The 23909-nt window shown below is 43.3% G+C and overlaps 1 protein-coding gene across 1 annotated transcript in view; it reads right to left on the bottom strand.

Moving 5' to 3' along the window:
• Positions 1–15419: 15419 nt before the first annotated feature.
• LOC126184516 (myosuppressin) overlaps positions 15420–23909 on the bottom strand; it is a 38783-nt gene continuing 30293 nt past the window's right edge. Inside the window, exons 2-3 of the mRNA XM_049926910.1 lie at positions 18525–18730; positions 15420–15914 (exon numbers count right to left, since the gene is read on the bottom strand). Coding sequence (XP_049782867.1) covers positions 15817–15914; positions 18525–18729 — 303 coding nt within the window. The 5' untranslated portion in view covers position 18730 and the 3' untranslated portion in view covers positions 15420–15816. The remainder of the gene's footprint in view (positions 15915–18524; positions 18731–23909) is intronic.

Below are 23909 nucleotides of genomic sequence, written 5' to 3'. Positions count from 1 at the left end.
TTTAGAATTGGTTATGTGATTCGGCTGTTCGACAGAAGATCTCAAATTATATACCTTTTAGCCGTCAATTTTCAACCTTATTTTATTTAGCAACCAGTTTCAGCGCTTTACTAAGCCATCTTCAGGTCCCTGACCGACGTGCAGGAAGAATCTACCTCGGTTGTGTTCAAAACAGGGGCCAATATTTGCCACAGTGATCACTTCAGCCATCACCATCACTAGTCGGCAGGTGATGGTTGAAGTGATCACTGTAGCAAATATCTACCAATATCAGTATTGCTGGCCCCTGTTTTGAACACAGCCGAGGTAGATTCCTCCTGCACGTTGGTCAGGGACCTGAAGATGACGTAGTAAAGCGCTGAAACTGGTTCCCAAATAAAGTAAGGTTGAAAATTGACGGCTGAAAGCTATTTAGCAGATAGGTTGAAGAAAGGTAAACCGAAATGTATAGATTTTGTAGCTTTAGAAGTAGATTATGACAGTGTTCATTGAAATACATTCTTTGTGATTATAAAGTTGACAGGGTTAAAATACTGGGTGCAAAACTTTATCTACAAATGGAACAGAACCCACGGAATTACAAGGGTCAATGAAGATGAATGATAGGGTGGCAGTAGCTGAGAAGAATTGAGGCAGAGTTTTAGCTTACCCCTGTGTTATTTAATTTGTACATAGGGGAAACAGTAAGGGGAACTAACGAGGAAGTTGGAAAGATAACTAGATTACAGCGAGAGGAGATAAAAATTTGAGGTTTGCCCACGATACTGTAATTATGTCAGAGATGGCAAAGGACTTGGACGATTCAGCTGAACGGAAAGGATACTGTTTTCAGAAAAGATTATAAGATTGACATCAACAAAGTATATCAAGTGTAATGGAGTGTAGGCGAATTAAATCAGGTGATGCTGAGGGAATTAGATTAGAAAATAAGGCACTGAAATCAGTAGATAAATTTTGCTGTTTGGATGGTAAAATAACTGACAATGGCTGAAGTTATGGGGATGTAGATTGCACTCTAGCAACAGCAAGGAAAGCGTTTCTGAAAGATATAAATTTGGTATTATGCTATATAAATTTAATTATTATAAAGTCATTTCTGAAAATGATTTTGCCTGGAGTGTTGCCTCGTATGTATGTGAAATGTGGGCAAGAAACAGTGTAGACACTAGGAGAATAAAAGCTTTTTAAATATGGTGTTACATAAGAATGCTGACGGTTAGATGGGTACTGAATCGAGTTGGAGAGAAAAAAATTACGCCACAACTTCGCTGAAAGAAGGGTTAACGTTGACAGATTAAAGCCAAAGCATCAAGAACCTGTCAGTTTTGTGGTGTATGGACCACTCGCCTTGCAGACCTGCAACCTCTCTCACACCTTAGATATGCAAACGGCCGAACCCAGAACGGGTTACATCAGCAGATGACAGAACTTCAATCTCGCTGGCCGACTATAGGCCAACAGGCGGCACCGCGAGAGCCGCTGTAGGTCGCCAGCCCCACAGACTAGAGATGGGCAAAACTGTTCTTTTCAGAGATTGGATCAGAACTGTTCACTCCCTGAAATGAATTTGCTCTTTTTCATGACTCACCACTCATTTACAATAGAAAATAAATGGAAGGCACATTGCCCTTTAAACTTGGTTTATTCCAGTACTATACCTGTATTTTGATCTTATTTGATCCTATTTTGTAGTAACACAGATAATGAGTAAGAATTTTGTATTGTTTATTGAAATTTCCACGATATGACAAAGTTTTTGATTATTGATTTATTTTGCACTATCGTGGTTTTTTGGGTGATCGGAAAATGTTGTAACTTGAGATTTACATTAACAATATATTTGGCTATAATGTATTAAAATTTCATTAACCTCATACAAATACATCGCAAGCCATATATTTTTAAAGTGAACGTTTCCTTCCGAAGACGCCTAAAATCGCAAAAGCCGTACCAGAATAAGAAAAAAAATATAAATTTGACTGTAAAACGAAAGTGCTGCATATAGCCTTACGCAGAATAAAACAAGGAAAATATTGGTGTATCACATTTTTCGATACGTTTATCGGTTCGCTCGCAATTAAAGCGTAAATTCGAGTGTCCATAATAAAAATCCTATAGTAAGAGGAGTCATCAGGAACCTAATCTAATCAGTTTAAACAAATAAAAATAAAATAAAAACAATTGATGTATACATAACATAATAATGTAATATACATAGCGGAATTACTACGAAGAACAATATCCAGTGGGGACGAACTCCGATGCAGAGGCGCTGAGACGAGCAGGTCGAGCTGCGAGCTGTATTACTGCATGAGCTGAGACCGCAGAGACCAGAGTGACACCTGAGTCGCTTTGCTCAACGCTCTGGCTAGAGTCGAGACGGTGGGGTGAGCGTTGAGTGGGCGAGTTCCGAGGGTGGGGGGAGCGGTGAACTCACCCGCTCCGAGACAAATCGTCCGTTCCCTTGCGAGCAGGTTTTTGCAAGTAGTTCCTATGTTATCCGCTAGGTGGCTCTCTGTCCTGTTGCTCGCATCAACTGCCCAGAGGACAGGACGTGCGACTGAAACGATCGCCGACAGAGTGCGATGCGAAGTTAAGCTGCGCCAGACACTGCACACGGCAGACGACGCACAGAGACGGCACGGCATATGTGAAACACAAAATCCAATGGGGCACTACACAATGCAGGCAGCCAAGGTAGAAGCAGGGCAGAGGCCGGCGCTGGCTGTGTTGTGTGGCGTGCACTGTGCTCTGACCAGCAGAGGCGCTGCTGATATGCTCCGTCTCTCTCTCTCTCTCTCTCTCTCTCTCTCTCTGCCGTGGGAAACGTTTGGAGCTACCGTTCTTTTTTTCTGAATCACTGATTGTTCACTCCTTTGAAAGATTCAACTCTATGAATTAGTTCAAGAACGGATCCCCCATCTCTACCACAGACTGTCTGCTTCTCTGGGTCACGTGACTGCAAATAGTTCTTCTAGTATCATACACGACCTGAGCATTTGGGGCGGCGCGACGCTACACCAATCGCCGCTTCGGTAGCCACGCGGTCAGCATGGCGGATTGCTAATCTAAGGAGCCCGGGTTCGATTCCCATTCCACTATTGAGATAGATATATGGACACATCTCGAAACTTAATACATTCAAAACAACGCCACTCCAAGGCAGATTTCCGTCGAACTCTGGACCATGTGCCAGCAACAACCACAGGTCTTCAGTCAATCTCGTTCGTAACCGTCGCTACGTTCGACGCCGTAGCGTTCCCCAGCCACTACCAACCGAAGGAATCCCCAGTGTCTGTCACCGCCATCACCAGGACTTAGCCTCTGCATCAGAAACGAGTGGCCGAGCCGTTCTAGGCGCTTCAGTCCGGAACCGCGCAACCGCTGTGGTCGCAGGCTCGAAACCTCACACGGGCATGGATGTGTGTGATGTCCTTAGGTTAGTTAGGTTTAAGTAGTTCTAAGTTCTACGGAACTGATGACCGCAAATGTTAAGTCCCATAGTGCTCAGAGCCATTTGAACCATTTGAACCATCAAAAACGACCAGGACTTGGATATCAGTCATCGACCTTATCTTCGTACATTGTTCTTCTACCAAGTGAGTCTTATAGTGTATCTCGATCTGCAACCGAGTGAATATCAGACTTTGACTGTTTCATCATTAAGACCTTGAGGCTAAGTTATAACTTGCGCAAATGCAGTTCTTTTCACGAACCTTCCCAACTATTGAAAGTGATTAGCTTTTCTCCAAAGAGGGGTTTTGGTTCATGCATTTATTAACAAAACTGTTCTTTTCACGAAACTTCCCAAACTATTGAAAGTGATTAGCTTTTCTCCAAAGAGGGGTTTTGGTTCATGCATTTATTAATAAAACTGTTCTACTTTGAATACTTAAGCTGTGTTCTCAGCCAGCACGAGACATATCAAATTCGGTAATGAAAGGAAATGTAGGGAGTAAAAATTATGGATGGAAATAAAGGCTTGACTGCAGCAAGCAGCTCCAAGCGGATGTAGAGTGCAGTAACTGTGCAGAGATGATGAGACTTGCGCAGGGCGGACTAGCGTGGAGAGCTGAATCGAACCAGTCTTCGAACTGAAGACGACGATGGGAAATCAACAGGCTTATCACATTCAATTTCTTTCCAATATTTTTTGTACTGCTACCACCAGGGCTAGACCTAAGCTGGTTGAATATACACACGTGTAAAAGTATTCATGTATGTTTGTAATTTATGTGCTTGAGGAGTTGATTTTGAAGTTTAGTTGATAAAAAATGGAATTAATTGCTACCATTTCTAAATGCCATTCAGTGCTCTTGAAGATGAAGATTGATTTGTCTTGTCACTAATTTTACCTAAGCGCACCTTCCTATTAAGATGCAGCACTTCGTACGATTGTAATTTAGTTCTTGCGACGAAGTGTAATTTTCCAAATGTTTTCACTGAAAAATTTGATTTGTTACACATTATGTTTAAAATCGTCACGTTCCACTCGCCATGTCCAGGCACTCTACCGTTTCAAAAACAACAATAAGACAGCTATTTAAATTTTACTTGGTTGTTCGAATTTTCTCCAGCCGATTCTTTCGGAAACTGTACTAGATTGTTAAGACCATAGTCATTTCATACTCTGCATGTTGCATTGTGATAGATGCAGAGTATTGCACCTTTCCACTGTAATATTGGAGGTTACATTGTAGGCCCCAGGTTGCAGAAATCTCCATGTATAGGCTGCCTCTCGCCTTTGCTTGGTTTAAAGCAAATAAAGGTTTTCCGTTGAAGTTGAAAGTTTTGCATTGCCTAACAAAGAAGCAAAGCACACAGTAGGGGAGAAGGAAACGACATGAAACTTCAAGGATTGAGAGGATATTTCATGTTACTCCAGTGATTAAAAACTCGAATCAAATTTAAAAAGAACTTGACAGCATGAGTCTTCTTATCAGTATGACGTTGTACATCGTCTGGCCTGGATTCAAGCACTGATTCGGTTGGGAAAGACGTTGTATTATCTCCCGAGGCAATCTGGCCCACAATCGTTGTAAATGATCCTAGATATTCTGGATACTACTACTGGGAGGACCTAACGTTCAAATTGGTCTCACACATGTTCTATCGGGGACAAATGTGGGGATCTTGCGATCTACGAGAGTACTTCAACATAACGCAGAGATAGAGGCACGAGTCGTGTGTGAGCGAGCGTTGTTCTCTTGAGCAATGGCACCATGATACTGTCCGTGAGAGGTAACACATGAGAACTCAGTATGTCCTCGATGTGCCGTTATGTCGCCACAGCTCCCTCAATTACTAGCTGTCACGACCCGAAGTCATACCCGAATGCTCCCCACACCATGATACCAGGAATAACACCGTTGTGCCTCGCCATAACATTGGAAGAGTGGAACCATTTCTCAGGTCGCCGCCTCAGTCGCTGACGATGGTCATCCGAGTTAGTGAAGAACCGCGATAAATTTCTGAACGCAATGTGACGCCATCCATCAGAGTTCATGTTTCCCGGTAACATCACGACTCCGAACGTAGTTGTTAGTGTTGTGGTGTTAACTGCAGCCTGCAAATGGGAGGGTAATTCCCTAGGCCGGGAGTTCTAATCTCCGATCGATGATGTAGGATGACAGAGAATGTCGCAGGGAGTCCATTACTTGTTATCGGATGGAAGGCGCGGTTGTAAAGTCATTGCAGTGTGCCTGGTGCATAATACGACAATCGTCCCGTGTGGTAGTCAGACGTGGTCGATCTGAACCTTGACGACGAGTATACTATCCTCACGTTCCCGTCCAGTCCAAAATCGAGCCGCTATGATATCCAAACGCCCCAAAAATCTGGATATTGCACGATTCTATTAGCAGACCAAATGAAAAAACAAAGTTAGGTCCGTTTCAATCTCTGTCAGATGCTGATAACGCCATCTCAAAAGAGTACACGGAATGTAAGTGTCCTTCACAGTATAACTCAACATATGACCCTCTCCATGCTCCATACAAACCCTACCCATCCTGGTAAGAACAGTAAACACGAATGCACTTTGGTGGCCATTCTACCTGTCACAGAGAACTGCAGTTATAATTATTTACGTATCCGTCGATGTTGTGTACGTATAGGAAGTTAACACTCGCATCCGAACAAGTCTTGTGGGTGACTCACTATTTTTTTCGGACAAGGTATATTAGTGGTTGTGTGGGTCGCAATGCTATGGTTACTCTGTCACGATATGCTTCAGATTTTGCATCATTTCTCTATCAAGTAAAAATTATGGCTCTTCATCTGTCCACTATGAGGATCGTTGGAAGTGATTAGAGATTATACGATATCAGAGATGGATCAGAACCCAATGCTGTATTTACCAATTTAGTCAATCTCTGCAGGTGGGATCTATACGATGATGCTCTGTCCAACGCTATTCCCTGTTATTTTGGTCTGTTACCGTTTCTTGCAAATTCATACGTTGTTGTAGCGTAACCGTTATTGAGATATGGTACCAGATGTAACATATACAGAGTAGGTTAGGTGAGGGTAAAGACCCGTACTTTTCAGTTTTTCTAATATTGTGATGAACGATGGATAGATTTTTTTGAGATTTTAAGTTGACGCCGTCGTGTTGGTTACTTATAACTCATCAGAATTCCAGCTCTGTCTGATTATTAATTTTTACCCCAGAAAATGAGGTAAAGCCCCGCAATGCCGGTGAGAAGTCTGATTCTGACTCTGAAGAATACTCTTCCGGCTGTTTCATCCGTTTTCTTCCTTTTTTGGCAATGATGTACTCTGAAGTGACAAAAGTCATGGGATACCTCCGAATAGCGTGTCGGACTTCCTTTTACCCGGTATAGGGCAACAACTCGACGGGGCATGGACTCAGCAAGTCGTTGGAAGTCCCCTGCAGGAACACTGGAACGTGCTGTCTCTACAGCCATCCATAAATGCGAAAACATTGCCAGAGCAGGATGTTGTGCACGAACTGAGCCGGCCGGTGTGGCCGAGCAGTTGTAGGCGCTTCAGTCTGGAACCGCGCGACCGCTACGGTCGCAGGTTCGAATCCTGCCTCGGGCATGGATGTGTGTGATGTCCTTAGGTTAGGTAGGTTTAGGCAGTTCTACGTTCTATGGGACTGATGACCCATAGTGCTCAGAACCATTTGAACCATATTTTTGCACGAACTGACCTCTCGATTATGTCCCATAAATTTTCGATGAGATACCTATCGGAAGATCTGGATGGCCAAACCATTCGCTCGGCTGTCCAGAATGTTCTTCAAACCAATCGTGAACAACTGTCGTTCGGTGACATGGCGCATTGACATAAAAATTCCATCCTGGTTTGGGAACATGAAATCAATGAATGGCTGCAAATGGTCTCCAACTACCAGAACATAGCCAGGACCCAGTCTATTGCGTGTAAACACAGCTCGCACTATTATGGAAGAACTACCAGCTTGCACAGTGTCTTGTTGACAATTTGGATTCGTGGCGTCCTTGGGTCTGCGCCACACTCGAACCCTCCTACCAGCTCTTACCAACTGGAATCAGGACTCATATGACAAGGTCGTGGTTTTACAATCATCTAGAGTGCAACCGATATGGTTACGAGCCCAGGAGAGGCGCTGCAGGCAGTGTCGTGTTGTTAGCAGAGGTATTCGCGACGGTCGTCTGCTGCATTAGCCCATTAACGCCAAATTTCGCCTCACTCTCATGACGGATACGTTCGCCGTATGTCTCACATTGATTTCTGCGGTATTTCACGCTGTCTGCTTGTCTGTTAGCACTGACAACTCTACTCAAGCGACGCTGCTCTCGGTCGTTAAGGGAAGGCCGTCGGCCACAACTTTGTCTGTGGTGAAAGGCAACGCCTGAAATGTGGTATTCTCGGCACACTCTTGACACTGTGAATCTCAGAATATTGAATTCCCTACGGATTTCCGAAATGGGATGTCCCATGCTTCTAGCTCCACCTACCATTTGGCGTGCAACGTCTGTTAATCCTCGTCGTGCGGCCATAATCACATCGGAAACATTTTCACATGAATCACCCGAGTAAAAATGAGAGCTCCGCCAGTACACTGGCCTTTTATACTTTGTGTAAGCGATAATACCTCCATTTCTGTATGTGCATGTCGCTATCCCACGAATTGTCACCTCAGTATAATGAAATCTAACTTAGTCGTTTCGTTTCTATAGCACGCCATTTTATTTCTTTGTCGCGTCTTTCCTAATGAGTAGTAAGCTTTTCTTTTCTCATGCATTCTTCTTCGTCGACGTTAGAAGCACACATTTCAATGCTTTGCAAGAAAATTTCTCCTAAATATTTTAGACAGCGGAATTGTATCTTCGGGTGGGATAATCAGACGCAGCGTGTGTTGAATGTCACCTTTTTGCGAGGATTATCTATGAAGAATTGTCGTCACATTGTTGGTGTTGTGGGAATTTGTCCCATTTCGCCATTTTCTGACAAATGCGCCATTGTTGATTTTGGGGACCAACTGGAACAGTTACTTTCAAGCTGAAGTGAAGCCCAATTGCAACAGTGTCAACGAGTAATCCGTTGATTCTTCTTTTCAAACCCTACATTACACAATGTTAAAGTAAAACATAAGAAAAGTTACATGTCTGTAGTAAAAAATAGACTTACACCTCTGGAACTATTAGCCAGAACAAATTTTCATGAAACAAAATGTTACAACAAGGCAAATTTGCTACCAGGTGGTCAACTCCTGAACCGATGCCGGTCCGTTCAAAAACTCGGTGCGAGCTTTACCCCCACCTACTCCAGTTTAATCCTTGTGGATTTGAAACGAGATCTCCTTTTAAGGTTTTCCTCTGCCGTACTAAGGAGAACTCTACGGCGTATGCGAACTGATGATGATACCTTCGACACTGAGTTAATTATAGGTCAAACAATAGAACCATTAGCGTTGACCACTGTGGTAAGTCAATGTTCAGTGCTATGCTCTTACCGATTATTTCATTGCATACGACTTGGGTTTATCTTCCGGTCAGGATGTTTTTGAGTTATATTTGAGTGCTGAATTTTTCATAAAAAGCATCTATATCTGTTTATATATTCTGTAAACCACTGCTATGTGAGTGGCAGATGTTATTTAACTTGACACCAGATGTCGCAGTTTATTTCTGATCAAATCACGTATGGAACGCGAGAATATTAACTTCATAAAGACCTCTCTGCATAATGTGAGTAGTTTAATCTTGTGTACACGATTCCTGTGCGAGAAATAAGTAAGGGGGAAAATGATATCTCTAGGTTCGTCACTTCATACTGGTTCTTGAAATTTTCTAAGTAGGCTTTCGCGGGATAAGCTGTATCTATTTCAAGAGTCTGCTAACTCTGCTTCTTCAACATTTCCATGATGCTCTCCCAATAGTAAAACAAACCATTGCGATCCGTGACACCATTCTTTGTATACGGTCAATACACTCTGTTAATATTATTTGCTACAGGTCTCATACAACTGAGCAATATTCTAAGATGTGCGTACCAGTGATTTGCAAGCTGTCTCCTTTGTAGACGAACTGCATTTTGCCAGTATTCTCCTACTGAACCTGTCTTACCAACAACTTACGCCATGTCGTCAATCTATTTCCTAGAAATTGTTACATCCAAGTATTTATTTGAACTGACTGATCATAACTGTGAATCATTGATATTGTAGTCATAGGATACTACGTCTTTTTCTCGTTTTGTGTAGTGCATGATTGTACCTTTCTGTACATTCAAAACAAGTTGCCATACTTTGCACCATTTTGAAATCTTACCTGGAAATGATTGAGTATATCTGCAGCGTTTTTCAAACGGTATTCCATTATATATTACTTCATCATCCGCAAAAAAGCCTGAGGTTAGTGTTAATATTTCCTGGAAGGTCATTCATACACAACATGAACAGTAAGGGTCTGAACAAACTTCCCTGGAGCACACCTTAAGTGACATATCTCTGTTGACGACTCTCCAAGATAACACGCTGCGTCCTCCGCATAAAAAAACCCTTATCTGGTCACCAATATTGTTTAATACCCCATACAGCAGAATTTTTGTTAATAAACGTTATTGTGATACAGAGTCAAATGTTTTTCGGAAGTCAGTGCTGCGTACACATGATTGCCTCCATTCATGGCTTTCAGGATGTCACGAGAGAAAAGTGCCAGTTGAGTTTCGTACGACAGATGTTTTCGGAATCCGTGGTGGTTAGCATGGAGGAGGTAATTCTGTTCGAGATATTTCATTATGTTTGAGTTCAGAATATGTTCTAGGATTCTACAAAAAATAATTTTAATGACATTGGGCAGTGATTTTGTGGATAACGTCTGTTACCGTTTTTGCAGGAGGATGTGTCCCGTTCTTTTTCCAGTCACTGGACACAATTGTTTCTTTCAGGGGATCTGCAATGTAGTTTGGTTACGATGGGGGCTAACACAGTTGCAAGTTCTGTATAGACTCTGACAGAAATCCCATCGCGCCGTCGAGCCACGTGTAATTTAGCTGACGCTAACATCTATATTACTCACCTTTGCAGTTGTCCGAGAAGTAAACTAAGCCTGGACATCTGTATCTTCCGTAGTACAGAAATGATTGCAAACGGAGTTCATTATTTATACTTTCGTTTTTATATCCTCAATTCCGGTTCGTGTGCTCTTCATGAGAATGTGGACCTAACTTGGATGATGTCCCTGGCAGCCTCTAAATAAGACAAATATTTCTTTGAGTTTTGGAGATATTTTTGTAAGATTCTGTTACGGTAATCACTGAAGGCTTCAGGTATTACTCTCTTCAAAGCCAAACCCATTTCATTCAAAATTCCTCTATCTATAGCCTTACGTTTCGATTTACATCTGTTATACGGAAATCACTCTTTCTCTAGAAGTTTCTTTACGGTGACTAATGCCATGGAGGGTCCTTCCCATCATGGACCGTTATATACATTGACGGAAAAGAAAATCCCAACACCAAGAAGGAGTTGTGCGAGATAAAGCAAGGTTGGTAGGAAATATGACATCTATTCACATTTCGCGCCGGTTGCATAAGAGTGGAGTAAATAGGACCACCATGAGAATGCGAATCAGGTTTGCCTTAAATACGTGCTGTAATAGTCGTGAGCGTTAATTAACTTTGAGATTGGACGTAGTTTATTGATGTTAGTCAATAATGCCTTTAAGCCGACGAAGAAGACGAATTCGTGTAGTAGGGCTACTAGAAGTTGAATGTTCCTTCCGCGATACTGCAGAAAGACTTGGCAGAAATGTAGCGGTGGTCACGGAAAGGTATGGTGGCAATACGACCGGGCTCCGGTCGACCACGTGACACTTCCGAGATGGAAGACGGTCGTGTTCGGCGAATCTCTGTGGCGCATTGTACTGCGTCTGTAGTAGCAATCCGTGCGGCAGTTGGCACCACAGTATTGTCCTGCCATTCACGAATAGCATTCCAGGGGGTGTTTTCCAAGAGGATAACGCTCACCCACGTACCTTTGTTGTAACCCATAATGCTCTACAGAGTGTCGACTTGTTGCCTTGGCTTGCTCGATCACAAGATCTGTCTCCAGTCGAGTACATATAGGGCATCGTCGGATGACAACTTCAGCGTCATCCACAACCAGTATTAACAGTCTTTCTATTGACCGACCAAGTGCAACAGGCATGGAAGTGTACCCCAAAAACTGACGTCCGGAACCTGTACGACACAGTGAATGGACGCTTGAATGCTTAATTCAACATTCTTGTGGTTTCACCGGTTATTAATGTACCTGAATTTCACATTTGCAATGGCGTTTCTCACGCTTACGTTAATCTGTGAACTGCAACGTTAATCACTTAAATACACTCCTGGAAATTGAAATAAGAACACCGTGAATTCATTGTCCCAGGAAGGGGTAACTTTATTGACATATTCCTGGGGTCAGATACATCACATGATCACACTGACAGAACCACAGGCACATAGACACAGGCAACAGAGCATGCACAATGTCGGCACTAGTACAGTGTATATCCACCTTTCGCAGCAATGCAGGCTGCTATTCTCCCATGGAGACGATCGTAGAGATGCTGGATGTAGTCCTGTGGAACGGCTTGCCATGCCATTTCCACCTGGCGCCTCAGTTGGACCAGCGTTCGTGCTGGACGTGCAGACCGCGTGAGACGACGCTTCATCCAGTCCCAAACATGCTCAATGGGGGACAGATCCGGAGATCTTGCTGGCCAGGGTAGTTGACGTACACCTTCTAGAGCACGTTGGGTGGCACGGGATACATGCGGACGTGCATTGTCCTGTTGGAACAGCAAGTTCCATTGCCGGTCTAGGAATGGTAAACGATGGGTTCGATGACGGTTTGGATGTACCGTGCACTATTCAGTGTCCCCTCGACGATCACCAGTGGTGTACGGCCAGTGTAGGAGATCGCTCCCCACACCATGATGCCGGGTGTTGGCCCTGTGTGCCTCGGTCGTATGCAGTCCTGATTGTGACGCTCACCTGCACGGCGCCAAACACGCATACGACCATCATTGGCACCAAGGCAGAAGCGACTCTCATCGCTGAAGACGACACGTCTCCATTCGTCCCTCCATTCACGCCTGTCGCGACACCACTGGAGGCGGGCTGCACGATGTTGGGGCGTGAGCGGAAGACGGCCTAACGGTGTGCGGGACCGTAGCCCAGCTTCATGGAGACGGTTGCGAATGGTCCTCGCCGATACCCCAGGAGCAACAGTGTCCCTAATTTGCTGGGAAGTGGCGGTGCGGTCCCCTACGGCACTGCGTAGGATCCTCCGGTCTTGGCGTGCGTCCGTGCGTCGCTGCGGTCCGGTCCCAGGTCGACGGGCACGTGCACCTTCCGCCGACCACTGGCGACAACATCGATGTACTATGGAGACCTCATGCCCCACGTGTTGAGCAATTCGGCGGTACGTCCACCCGGCCTCCCGCATGCCCACTATACGCCCTCGCTCAAAGTCCGTCAACTGCACATACGGTTCACGTCCACGCTGTCGCGGCATGCTACCAGTGTTAAAGACTGCGATGGAGCTCCGTATGCCACGGCAAACTGGCTGACACTGACGGCGGCGGTGCACAAATGCTGCGCAGCTAGCGCCATTCGACGGCCAACACCGCGGTTCCTGGTGTGTCCGCTGTGCCGTGCGTGTGATCATTGCTTGTACAGCCCTCTCGCAGTGTCCGGAGCAAGTATGGTGGGTCTGACACACCGGTGTCAATGTGTTCTTTTTTCCATTTCCAGGAGTGTATGTTACTTAGATGAATGTATTCACCAAATTTCATTACTCTGTATTAATTATTTCTTTGTGTTGGGATTTTTTCCCGTCATTGTAGCTTACCAATCATGTAAATATACTTACTTATTTTAGATACCCTTCTACTGCTAATAAATGTGTGATATGTACAGTGAAAGGTATGTTACAGACTGAATTTAAATTCCGAATACTTTAGCAGAACATCTCCGAGTGTGTAGTATTATGATGCATTTGAAGAAAATGTAAAATTAAGCATACTTTCAATGAATTCTTTCCTTCTGAGAAAATGTAAAATTAAGCATACTTTCAATGAATTCATTTACTGATGCACTACTTTTGTACAGAAAGGAGTAGGTGTTGTTAAAATGAAAAGACGAACAGAACAAGTTGCGTGATTTAGATCACACATTTTATTTTGCTTCTTTAGACTATACACCACTGAGTACAGTTTGTCACGTCATAATATGTCCTTTCCTTATGCATACACAGTTTGGGACTTGATTCCTTAGGGAGAAATTAAAATTAGTGAAAAGGATAAATAAGTGATTGCGGCTGGTTTATCGGCGTCGGCGGCCGAACCTGAGGAAGACGTGGTCCACATCGGGTCGCTTGTCCTCCACGAACAGCTCGGGATCCCGCACTGCTGCTGCGAACACACAACCAACGTCACGCTCCTGGCTGTACTGCTGTCAGAAAACCTCTTACAGAGACGCAGGCCATGTCTGATCAACTGTACAGAGCATCATGTCAACTATATTGACAATAATAAAAACTAAAAAAAAATATATTAGTGCAGTCTGGGAGCTCAACTGCTTGCATATGAAATCACCCCATCATCTTAATGTTTATGCCGATAGACTAGCTAATAACTTGTTTAGGGTTCAACAGTTTGACAGTGCTATTTTATCCTGTTCCCAGAATGAAGCCTGTGACTAATACTAAATCTACAAGGGCTTGCTGAAAATGAATGCCTCCGAAACTCTTATGTGAAAATTCTTAAAGCTCCCTAAACAAAACAATCGTTGGTAACATTATAAATCTTTATTCTTCATGTCTACATACTTATTTCTCAACATGACCACCCAGGCGATGAACGCATTTGTCCCAACGAGAGACCAGTTTGTTGATACCGTTACTGTAGAATGGTTGACTTAGTTGCTGGAGCCAAACTCTGTGATTGGACCGCTTCATCATTGTCAAGTGAAGTGCTCGAAAGTGGTTTGAAAACAGACGAAAATCGATTGGGTCCAAGTTTGGACTGTAGAGGGAATGACAGATGACAGTGAACCCAAGGAGTCGGCTTGTTGCACATTTCGCAGAACTGGTGTGTGGTGTGTGTGCTCCATGTGTGGAGGAATTCTTCGAACTAGAAACTCTTTTGCAGCAAGCTGTTTCTCACGAACCGATGTAGTTACGTTTCACACCGCCACATTATACTCTACAACTCGTAGTCCTCTAGCGGCAGAGGGCTACAAATATGAGGACATGAAGAATAAAGGTGTGGAATGTTAACAACGTTTGTTTTATAAAAAAACTTTGAGAGTTTCGTCTTAAAAAATTGGGAAGCATTACTTTTCAGCGTTCCCTCGTATGCTCCCGATTCTCATCAACACAGGAAGAAATCAGCCTAGTGAATAGTAAAGCCACACAGCGACTGTCCTATAAATACGTTCCTGAGTGCTGTATGACAGTCAGCAACACAGTTCTTATTTAATTATTTACTACAGATGCAAAACTGACTCTTATTCCCCATTAGTATGATTGAATTTCACTCTTATCTGCACCACAGTTCCAGGCTGTTTGCACTGAAAAGCTCTGAAAGAACTAAATACATTTACACTGAAGGATATCCAGAACGGGGCAGTATTAGTTACATCTCCTATGGTGACACAAACCAAATATGCAAATTTCTCCCAGCACACTTAATCTATCACACATAAAATCGTTTGTACACTATGCGTAATGCCTCTTTTCTCCTTGTAAACACACACACACACACACACACACACACACACACACACACACACACACACACACGCACGCACACACACACAGATGTGTACGTAGATGGCGACAGGTAGGTAGCTGGACAAATAGATAAGCGGGCAGACAGAGACGAATTTATTTTAGTGACTTGTTACAGAGTTCTTTTGTTTTCAACAGTTTTTATTGTGTGGTATGCTTGGGAATGTGGCTTCAGTGATTTTCAGTGTTTCTACATAGGTAATCTTAGGAAGAATCAGTGTGTTTTGTAACATATGATAACAAGGAAATGTTTCCAACGCAGTAATACGAATTTCCATGCCATTACATATGTCATTATTGACCTCCTCGATGTTTCAAACAGATGGGCACAATTTCAGATATTGTTTCTTATGTGGTTATTATAAGTTTCAGAACGTTTCATTCCTTTGTTATATATTACGTGAAATTTGTTTAATTTTATTAAGAGCAACAGATTAGTTATATAAATGGCATTTATTTTAGCATAATTTCAAAGCATCGTTTACAGAGACGTTATACATATGGTCTAACGGGCTGGGAGGTTATCGCCGCTTGCCGAATCTCAGGAAGACGTGGCCGACGTCTTCTCGCTTGATGCCGGCTGGCAGCGGGCGGACCGATTGTCGGTGCGCCTCCGCAGCTGCAAGCACAGGACACGCCACTGCTACCAATATCTCATCGGTTCTTACGTACCATGCAATACTTCAATGCGTTATAATCATTGAGATAAACTGAAAAAGTGCAAAAGCTATGGCTGGGAACAGAGGAAACAGAACTGTATTTCGAACAAGCCGGCAGTTTTACACGAGTGCGTTCGATTCCCAAGGAGTGCAGAATGCAGGGAGGAGGAGGTCCACACGAGGACGCGTGATATACCTTGAAGGCGAGAGTTTTCTGCGAGCATCACCTCGCCTGTTGTGTTCAGTCGCATGCGATTCTGTTCTAACGTGCAGCTAATATGCAAGCAAAGAAAAGAAAAACTCGCTGACGGAATTACAGCTCCGTCAAAATGTGTGTAGGGCAAGAGAGATAACAGTGTATTGCATCAAGGCAAGGTCACGAATCCTACATTATTTTATACATAAGCGGACCAGTCAAGACGAGAGTTAAAAGTGTATAACGAAAAATTGTGTAAGTGCACATGTCTAAGATCAAACAATATCAAGATGACGGCATTCGTCGGCAGTACCGAATTTTTTTCTCTAAATTATTTATTTCGAGGTCACATTCAGATACTCTACGAATAATAACCGAATTCGTAGCCAAGACCGCAAGTATCTTTTGTACGTGGAAACTCAGTCGCCACTTCGGTTAATAAAACCTTAAAGGTGCGTGGGAAAAAAAACAGTTGGGGTAAACATCTGGAGTGATTACTAAAGTGATCGAGGAAGACCCTAAAAACAAATAATAATGATACAGCATCAAGGTCGACACAGGACAAATCCCCCTTTATTTTTCTGCAGACACGAACCAACGAAGACGAAAGTTAAAAGTGTATAACGAAAAATGGTGAAGTGCACATTTATAACTCTCGTAATATCAACCGGGCGCTGATAACCGCGCAGTTGAGCGCCCCACAGACCAAATATCATCATCATCATCATTATCATCATCGTAATACCAACGTGAGCGGGAGGGGGAGGGGGATGGGGTACTTTGTGCGAGGGGGCCTCCTGTCGGAGGTTCGATTCCTCCCTCGGGCATGGTTGTGTGTGTTCTCCTTAGCGGAAGTTAGTTCAAGTTAGATTAAGTAGTGTGTAAGCTTAGGGACCGATGATCTCAGCATTTGGTCCCATAAGACCTTACCACAAATTTCCAAATTTGTGCGGGGGAGGTGGAGGAATACTTTATGCCCACCTTTTGTTTTTAATGAATTCTGTGGTGTCACCGCCAGACACCACACTTGCTAGGTGGTAGCCTTTAAATCGTCCGCGGTCCGTTAGTATACGTCGGACCCGCGTGTCGCCACTATCAGTGATTGCAGACCGAGCGCCGCCACATGGGTGGTCTAGTCTAGAGAGACTTCCTAGCACTCGCCCCAGTTGTACAGCCGACTTTGCTAACGATGGTTCACTGACTACTTACGCTCTCATTTGCAGAGGAGACATTTTAGCATAGCCTTCAGCTACGTCATTTGCTACGACCTAGCAAGGCGCCATATTCAGTTACTATGTATCTTGAACAGATAATATTGTGAATCATGTACCGTCAAGAGCGACGTTCATCATTAACGGATTAAAGTTAAGTATCAAACTAATTACGTCCGCTTTCTGAATTCTAATTCCTTGTCAAGTTCCAGACCTCACGTCAGTATAGTTCTTCCCTCCTCACGCCAGCCTGCGTGAGCTAAAACGCGTGCATTTCGGCCTCCTCTAGTAACATGGTGTTGGCTCTTCTGCCAACACTTACAAATTCTTCTACCAGATTCCATATAAGTTTTAAATTGTTCAGTTAAACTTAACCCAAAACGTAATTCTCAGTAGTAGATGCCACTTTCCCCAGGAAACGTCGTACTCAATATTTCCAGGTTTAGGGCCTTGCTTATACATCAATATCTCTTTAAAAACTATGTTGAGAGCAAAAGTCAACAACAATGAAGCAAATTTGCAATTTCTAAATTTTTTGTGGTGACCATAAAGTCGGTAGCACACGTTATTAAATGTGCGTTGGTACTGCTAAAGGTATTTTCAGATTCCGAGCCCTACTTACATATCAGAACCCCTTTAAAAATAGCGTTGTTAATATAATTCAACAACAATCGAGACCCCCTCGCCTTGGTAATGCGCGTTATAGAAAATGCCTTGATATTGCTAGGTTCAATGTCAAACAATACTAAACTTTTTTCCGTAATTTATTTGGTTAAGAGGTCACATTTAGATACTCTATGGATGATTAATGAGTTTCCAACTGAGACTAGACGCATCTTCCGTACCAAAGAAACTATAAACTCTACTCAACCTCTAAACGCCGAGTGTCACGAATTCGCATCATACCAATGCGACGCTAAGAAACAAATGGAAGGTTAACAGTTTTTAAGCTCCAGTAGCGGTAGATGCATATTCGACACAACGCTTCTAACACTTCTGAAATGTGCTGCCATTTCCTGAATGTTTTGGGTGTTTCTAAGGCGACACACTTTTTTCTTTTTTTCTTTCATGTGCCAGTTTATTCAGGTATTGATAGGCTAATAAAATGAAATGGTGTGCGTATAAAAGAAAATAAAGGAAGTGAAAAGGTGTGGCGTAGTTACCAAAATGATCGAGGTAGTCCTTAGCGGAAGTGGCGAGCTCGGAGAAGGCTTCATACGCCTGGCACACCTTGCGGATCTGCGGGGAGACGTCGTCGGTGGCGCAGACGATGGGCCGCGTCACGGGCACCGCGTTCGCCTGCGCGCCCCACCACGCCAGCTGCGCGCTCACCGCCAGGGCTACCACAATCACCATACAGCTGCGCATCCTGCAACACACGGGGACACTCGAAACTTCAGCCAGTCTGCCACTTGCGCTGCACAGACGTGCAGGGGTTGGACAAAAATATGGCAACACCGCGAGAAATGTATACTTCAACATAAATGTAGTAATTAGCCGAGCCTGCAGGTGGCGCTGTCCTATTTGACCACGAATAGCACCTGTGCAATGCCGACAACATGTTGCAAGTGTCAGCCGTGGCTAGAACAAGTGTTCTGCGTAGTTGTCAGAGCATTACGTGTGCTTCCGTAACCGAGGTAGCAGAAGAGTTCGGTGTTTCAAGAAGCACCGTATCGATGATTTGTACAGGATACAGGGAAAGCGATAAACATCATGTGCTAAGTCACAAAGCGGAAAAAAGCGTGTGTTACAGTGAACGTGAGGGACGGTAATTGAAGTGCACTGTGACGAAAAATAAGAGGATAACAGCTGCAAAAGTAACTGTAGAGATGAATAAAGTATTCACGATCCCTATCAGCATCAAAACAACACGAAGAGAGCTTCAGAAACAGGGAATTACAGGGCGATCTAGAATTAGAGAACCAGTCATCAGTGTGGAAATGCCTGTAACAGGAAAACGTGGAGCCGAAGCCACAAAACACGGACTGTGGAGCAATGGATGAAAATCATTTGGACGAATGAGTCCTGCTGCAAACAGTTTACAACTTCTGGTCGAGTTTACGTCCTAAGAGTGAAACATGCTGCAGGTTCTGTTATGATTTGGGCAGCCATATCATGGTATTCCACGGGCTCTGTTGTTACTCTGCAAGCCATTTTGGATAATGAGGTCTATCTGATGCTATAATGTCTGTTCCTCAATCGCGATGCTGTATTCCAAAATGACAAGATTCAGTTCACACAGCTCTGATTGTCTAGAACATGTTTTGAGAGCACGAGAATGAGTTGTCGCATCTCGTCTGTCCACCACGGTCACCCAATCTCAACGTTATTGAGCCTTGGTTGTCTACTTTGGAGAGAAAGGTGTGTGATCGGTATTCACCAGCATCATCGTTACCTGAACTTGCCACTATTTTGCAGGGAGAACGGTGTACGATTCCCTTGCAAAGCATAGAGGATCTGTATTTATTTGTTCTGTGACTGGAAGCTGTTTTGAATGTCAACGGTTTTCCTATACTGTATTAGGCATGGTAAGGTGTTGTGTTTTTAATGTTTCTGTATTTTTGTTCACCACCCGTACTTTATCGACTGAGGTGGTACAGCGTCTATCACACTCAACTCCCATTCGGTACGACCGGGGTTCAAATTTCCGTCTGGCGATACCAAAGGACCCTCCATCTCAATCAGTTTGCCTCCTGGCGCAACTAGTGGCTGCTCATGTTCATCTCTTCAAGACCTAGGCAATCACCATAAGACGGACCACCCGCAGCTTATGCTCCCACGACTTCTACCTCAACATTTACATCCTCCTATCAAATTAAAAACGTCGTGTTCTGTCCGTGCTTCATGTCATCTGTAATGACAGATGCCAAAGAATTCAATAGTTGGTTTTGGCCTGATGAGACAATATTCCATCTTGATGGATTTGTGAATCTCCGCTAAACTTTTTCTTATAGTGGTACCTTAAGAATGGCTGCAGACAAAATTCCCCTCCACACTACTCACGAATTACAAAAAGGAAACGAACGATTTTTTGCTGCAATTTCTCAACAAACATTACTGCTGGTTTTTAAGAACATACAGCGACGTATCAGTTGCTTGAACCGCTTGACAGAATCACTCTCAGTAAGTTCAGTAACTCCAAAAGGGTGGCTTACTATTTGAACATCCAGTAGTTATCACTTTCGATCTTATCGCTAACGCAATGGTAACGTAAACGACAAACAATAATTGACACATTTGAAAGGATGAAAGTTATTGAAAGTGAAGAGGCCAAGAAAACGAAAACTGTGCCAACCAAAGGGGCTACACACGAATAATTGTAGTGGTACATAAAAGGGATGAAATCATTCGGCAGAGCTGTATAATAAGGCAGAAATAAACGTATAAGGTAGACGACATGTCGAAGGCGTGATCAACAGAAGTGTTCAAATGTGTGTGAATTCTTAAGGGATCAAACTGCTGTGGTCATCGGTCCCTATCTTACACACTACTTAAACTAATTTACGCTAAGAAGGACACACACACCTTTGCCCGAGGGAAGACTCGACCTCCGGCGAGAGGGGCCGCGCAATCCGTGACATGGCGCCTCAAACCGCGCGGCTGGCCAACACAGACGTAGCAGTTATCCAAGGATTAGGAAGGAAACCGGCTGTGACTTATTGCATTCGCTTGAAGTAATTTACAGAAAGAAGGCTAACCTCGATCAGAATGACCGGACAGGAATACGAGCAATGTGTCTAGTGCTTTAACTGCTGCATCATTATGATTAGTGACGTAGTAAGGAGACTAAACAATCGAGACGGAATTCGAGAATTTGAGCGGCACGCCCATCTGCCTTTTCTTTTTTGTTGTTGTAATAAGTTATTTCACAGTCTACCGAGGAAAACAGTAGTTCTAACAGATATAACTGTGCTTATCGAAGAGCCTTTGTAAAAAAAAAAAAAAAAAAAAAAAAAAATAGGCCCTACAGCTCCCTGACTGTACTCAGATTAAAGGAACACGATGCGATTAAGTTATAAAGACAATAATGCGCTCTCTCTGTCCTGTGATTATTATTGTAGTAGACGGATGACCTTGAAAATACTATATCCTTACAGTCTATGATGCCGTAACTTAATCCAAGTATGCAAAAGCTAAGCAAATTAAAGCGTCTGGGTGCCCGTTTTTCTCATTTTAGATGTGTTTTTCTTTGAAAACTGTAGTTAAGCTCTACAGTTACATGCAAGTGGTGCGTAATCCGTAACTTCTTATCAACTTAGTTATAGGGTAATGAAAACTATGTAAAATAGACTTTTTGTACAATTTTAATTTTTGCAATTGGAACGTGTTGTGACTATTTTTTATGTGCCTTTTAATTATATAGTGAGGATATGTGGTCTTAAACACCAAAAACTGCAACTCTCTTTCTTCTGGAGAGAGCGAAAGGCGGTCTTGAGTACTCTATTTCTTCTGGAAAGTGGGGAGATGTGGTCTGGAGTACTAAGAACTGTACTCCGATTCTTCTGAAGTCTGGGAAAATGTGATCGCGTGTACCAATAGTTACAATCATTTTCTTCTAAAAACTGAAAATATCCTTCTAAAGCAGCAGTGATGTTCAATTATATAAACAAGCCGGAAAAAATCACTCGTACACTATCCTCTTTCACTTTGTTCGATTTTTAGCGTGATTTTAGATTGAGGTACGGCAACTTTGTTACTCGTTGATTGCTCATCGGCTCGCGTTCTAAGAGTGTTCTAGCAATGGATCAGACATGAGTCCAAGGTTGCTCAAGGCATCTTGAGAAATCCGTTACTGTAATTGGTTATTCACGTATTCCTGGAAAGCTCGGTATCACTCTATCTTCATTGTGTGTTAGACAAAGAAAATACGTTGTATTTATTATCAAGTCTCTTTCCTTACAAAGATATATTACACAGCTATCGGCGCTTCAGTTGGTGAATATTATTTGAAGAAGCATCAGTAAACTTAAGTTGTTTGCGGAGGTATCTGTATAGTTTTACTCTTGACGAACAATGTATAATCGTTCAGTAAGATAAAAAGTGTGAATTGCAGGTGTTAAGAAAGATTTCTTTTTGCACATGACTGAGTGTTATGTCAATAAAGAATGGCCCATGATTCCACGATTCCCTACTTACTGATGAAAAGGGCGAAGTTGCGGTGTGACGAGTTGGTGGGCTGCGCAACATGGGTTAGCAAGGCCGTAGCTGCGCGGTACGTATCCTCTTCAGCTGCTTATCTGAAATGAGGTCTAGGCGCCTGCAAAAGGCGACGCTCCCAGCACAACCGCTTGCTGCTAAATAAAACATAGGTCCCAGGCTGCTTCTATTTAGCCACGCTTTGTCTGTACGCGATGCATCTGTAATTACTTACCGTACTAAAAATCGCCTCAATTTTCCCATGTCCGGTGCAGGGTGACAATATGTCACCACAAATTAAATATGAGTCAGTTTCCTAATCGGCTTGTTGAACACCACACTCCACTGCAATTTTCCCATCTTGGGATCAGTCATACTGATCATGATGCTTCAAGTTTATGAATTCTGCTGCCGACATGTTTGTTTGTAATTTCTCAACTTTATCAGAATACGGTTTATTTGAGGCAAGAGTTGTATGTTAAAATATTGTTAATATCACTCAGTTCCTGGTCATCATAATTTGTTCGAGAGTGCTTATACCTCAGTACTGTGTTTAACTTTCTATACGGGTATCCATTCACCATAATGTGCCCAGGTTTCAAGATAGTTTCACTTCAATCATAATGAAAGAGTCCAGGAATCAACGTTACTTACTTCAGATTTATAAAGACGATTTCGGTCTCTTCTGTCTCTCTTTATACGATTGCTACTAAAGCTCAAATGAAACTGTAGAAGCAGGTGCTTGGTTTAAGTAAAAGGGCCGCTCAAAAAGTTTCCGGTCGAAGGCCCTACAGTCCAGAATCTGTATGCCAATCAAGCAAAATCACTGTGAGCATTGAGGCAACCGTGCCACAGATGCACCAGGTTGAAGATATCCGTTTGGTAAAACACCTTATCCTTCTGCGTGAAGAAGTTCATAACTGCCTCCTGCATATTCTCATCCGACAGGAATCGTCGACCCTTCAAGGCCTTCGATAAAGAGCCGAAAACGTGATAATCGCATGGAGAGAGAAGAGGACAATATAAGCGGGTGCTCGCGTGTCTGCCACTTGAGTTGGCGTAACTTCTGCGTTACAACATTTGCGATATTTGGGACGTGCGTTATCATGAAGCAGCAGCACCCCTTGTACCATTCCACAACTGTGGGTTTTGAGAGACACGCTGCCCCATACACATTATTCATTCTCTGATAGATGTCTACCGGATATCGGCAACTAAGAAAAAAATATCAACACGTTTGTCATTTTTGGACGCATTTGATAATAACGTCGCCATAACTCACGCTTCCGCATTTACCGTACGCACGTTGTAAAACACGAATGCCACACTAATCCCTTGCCTAGATGGTGGTGTCGGAAGTACCATCCGGCTTTTCGCGGATGATGCTGTAGTATACAGAGAAGTTGCAGCAT

Source organism: Schistocerca cancellata, chromosome 4 (genome assembly GCF_023864275.1).
Source record: "Schistocerca cancellata isolate TAMUIC-IGC-003103 chromosome 4, iqSchCanc2.1, whole genome shotgun sequence".
Lineage (NCBI taxonomy): Eukaryota > Metazoa > Arthropoda > Insecta > Orthoptera > Acrididae > Schistocerca > Schistocerca cancellata.
Note: the sequence above shows the minus strand (reverse complement) of the source record. Positions and strands in the feature narration are given on the sequence as shown.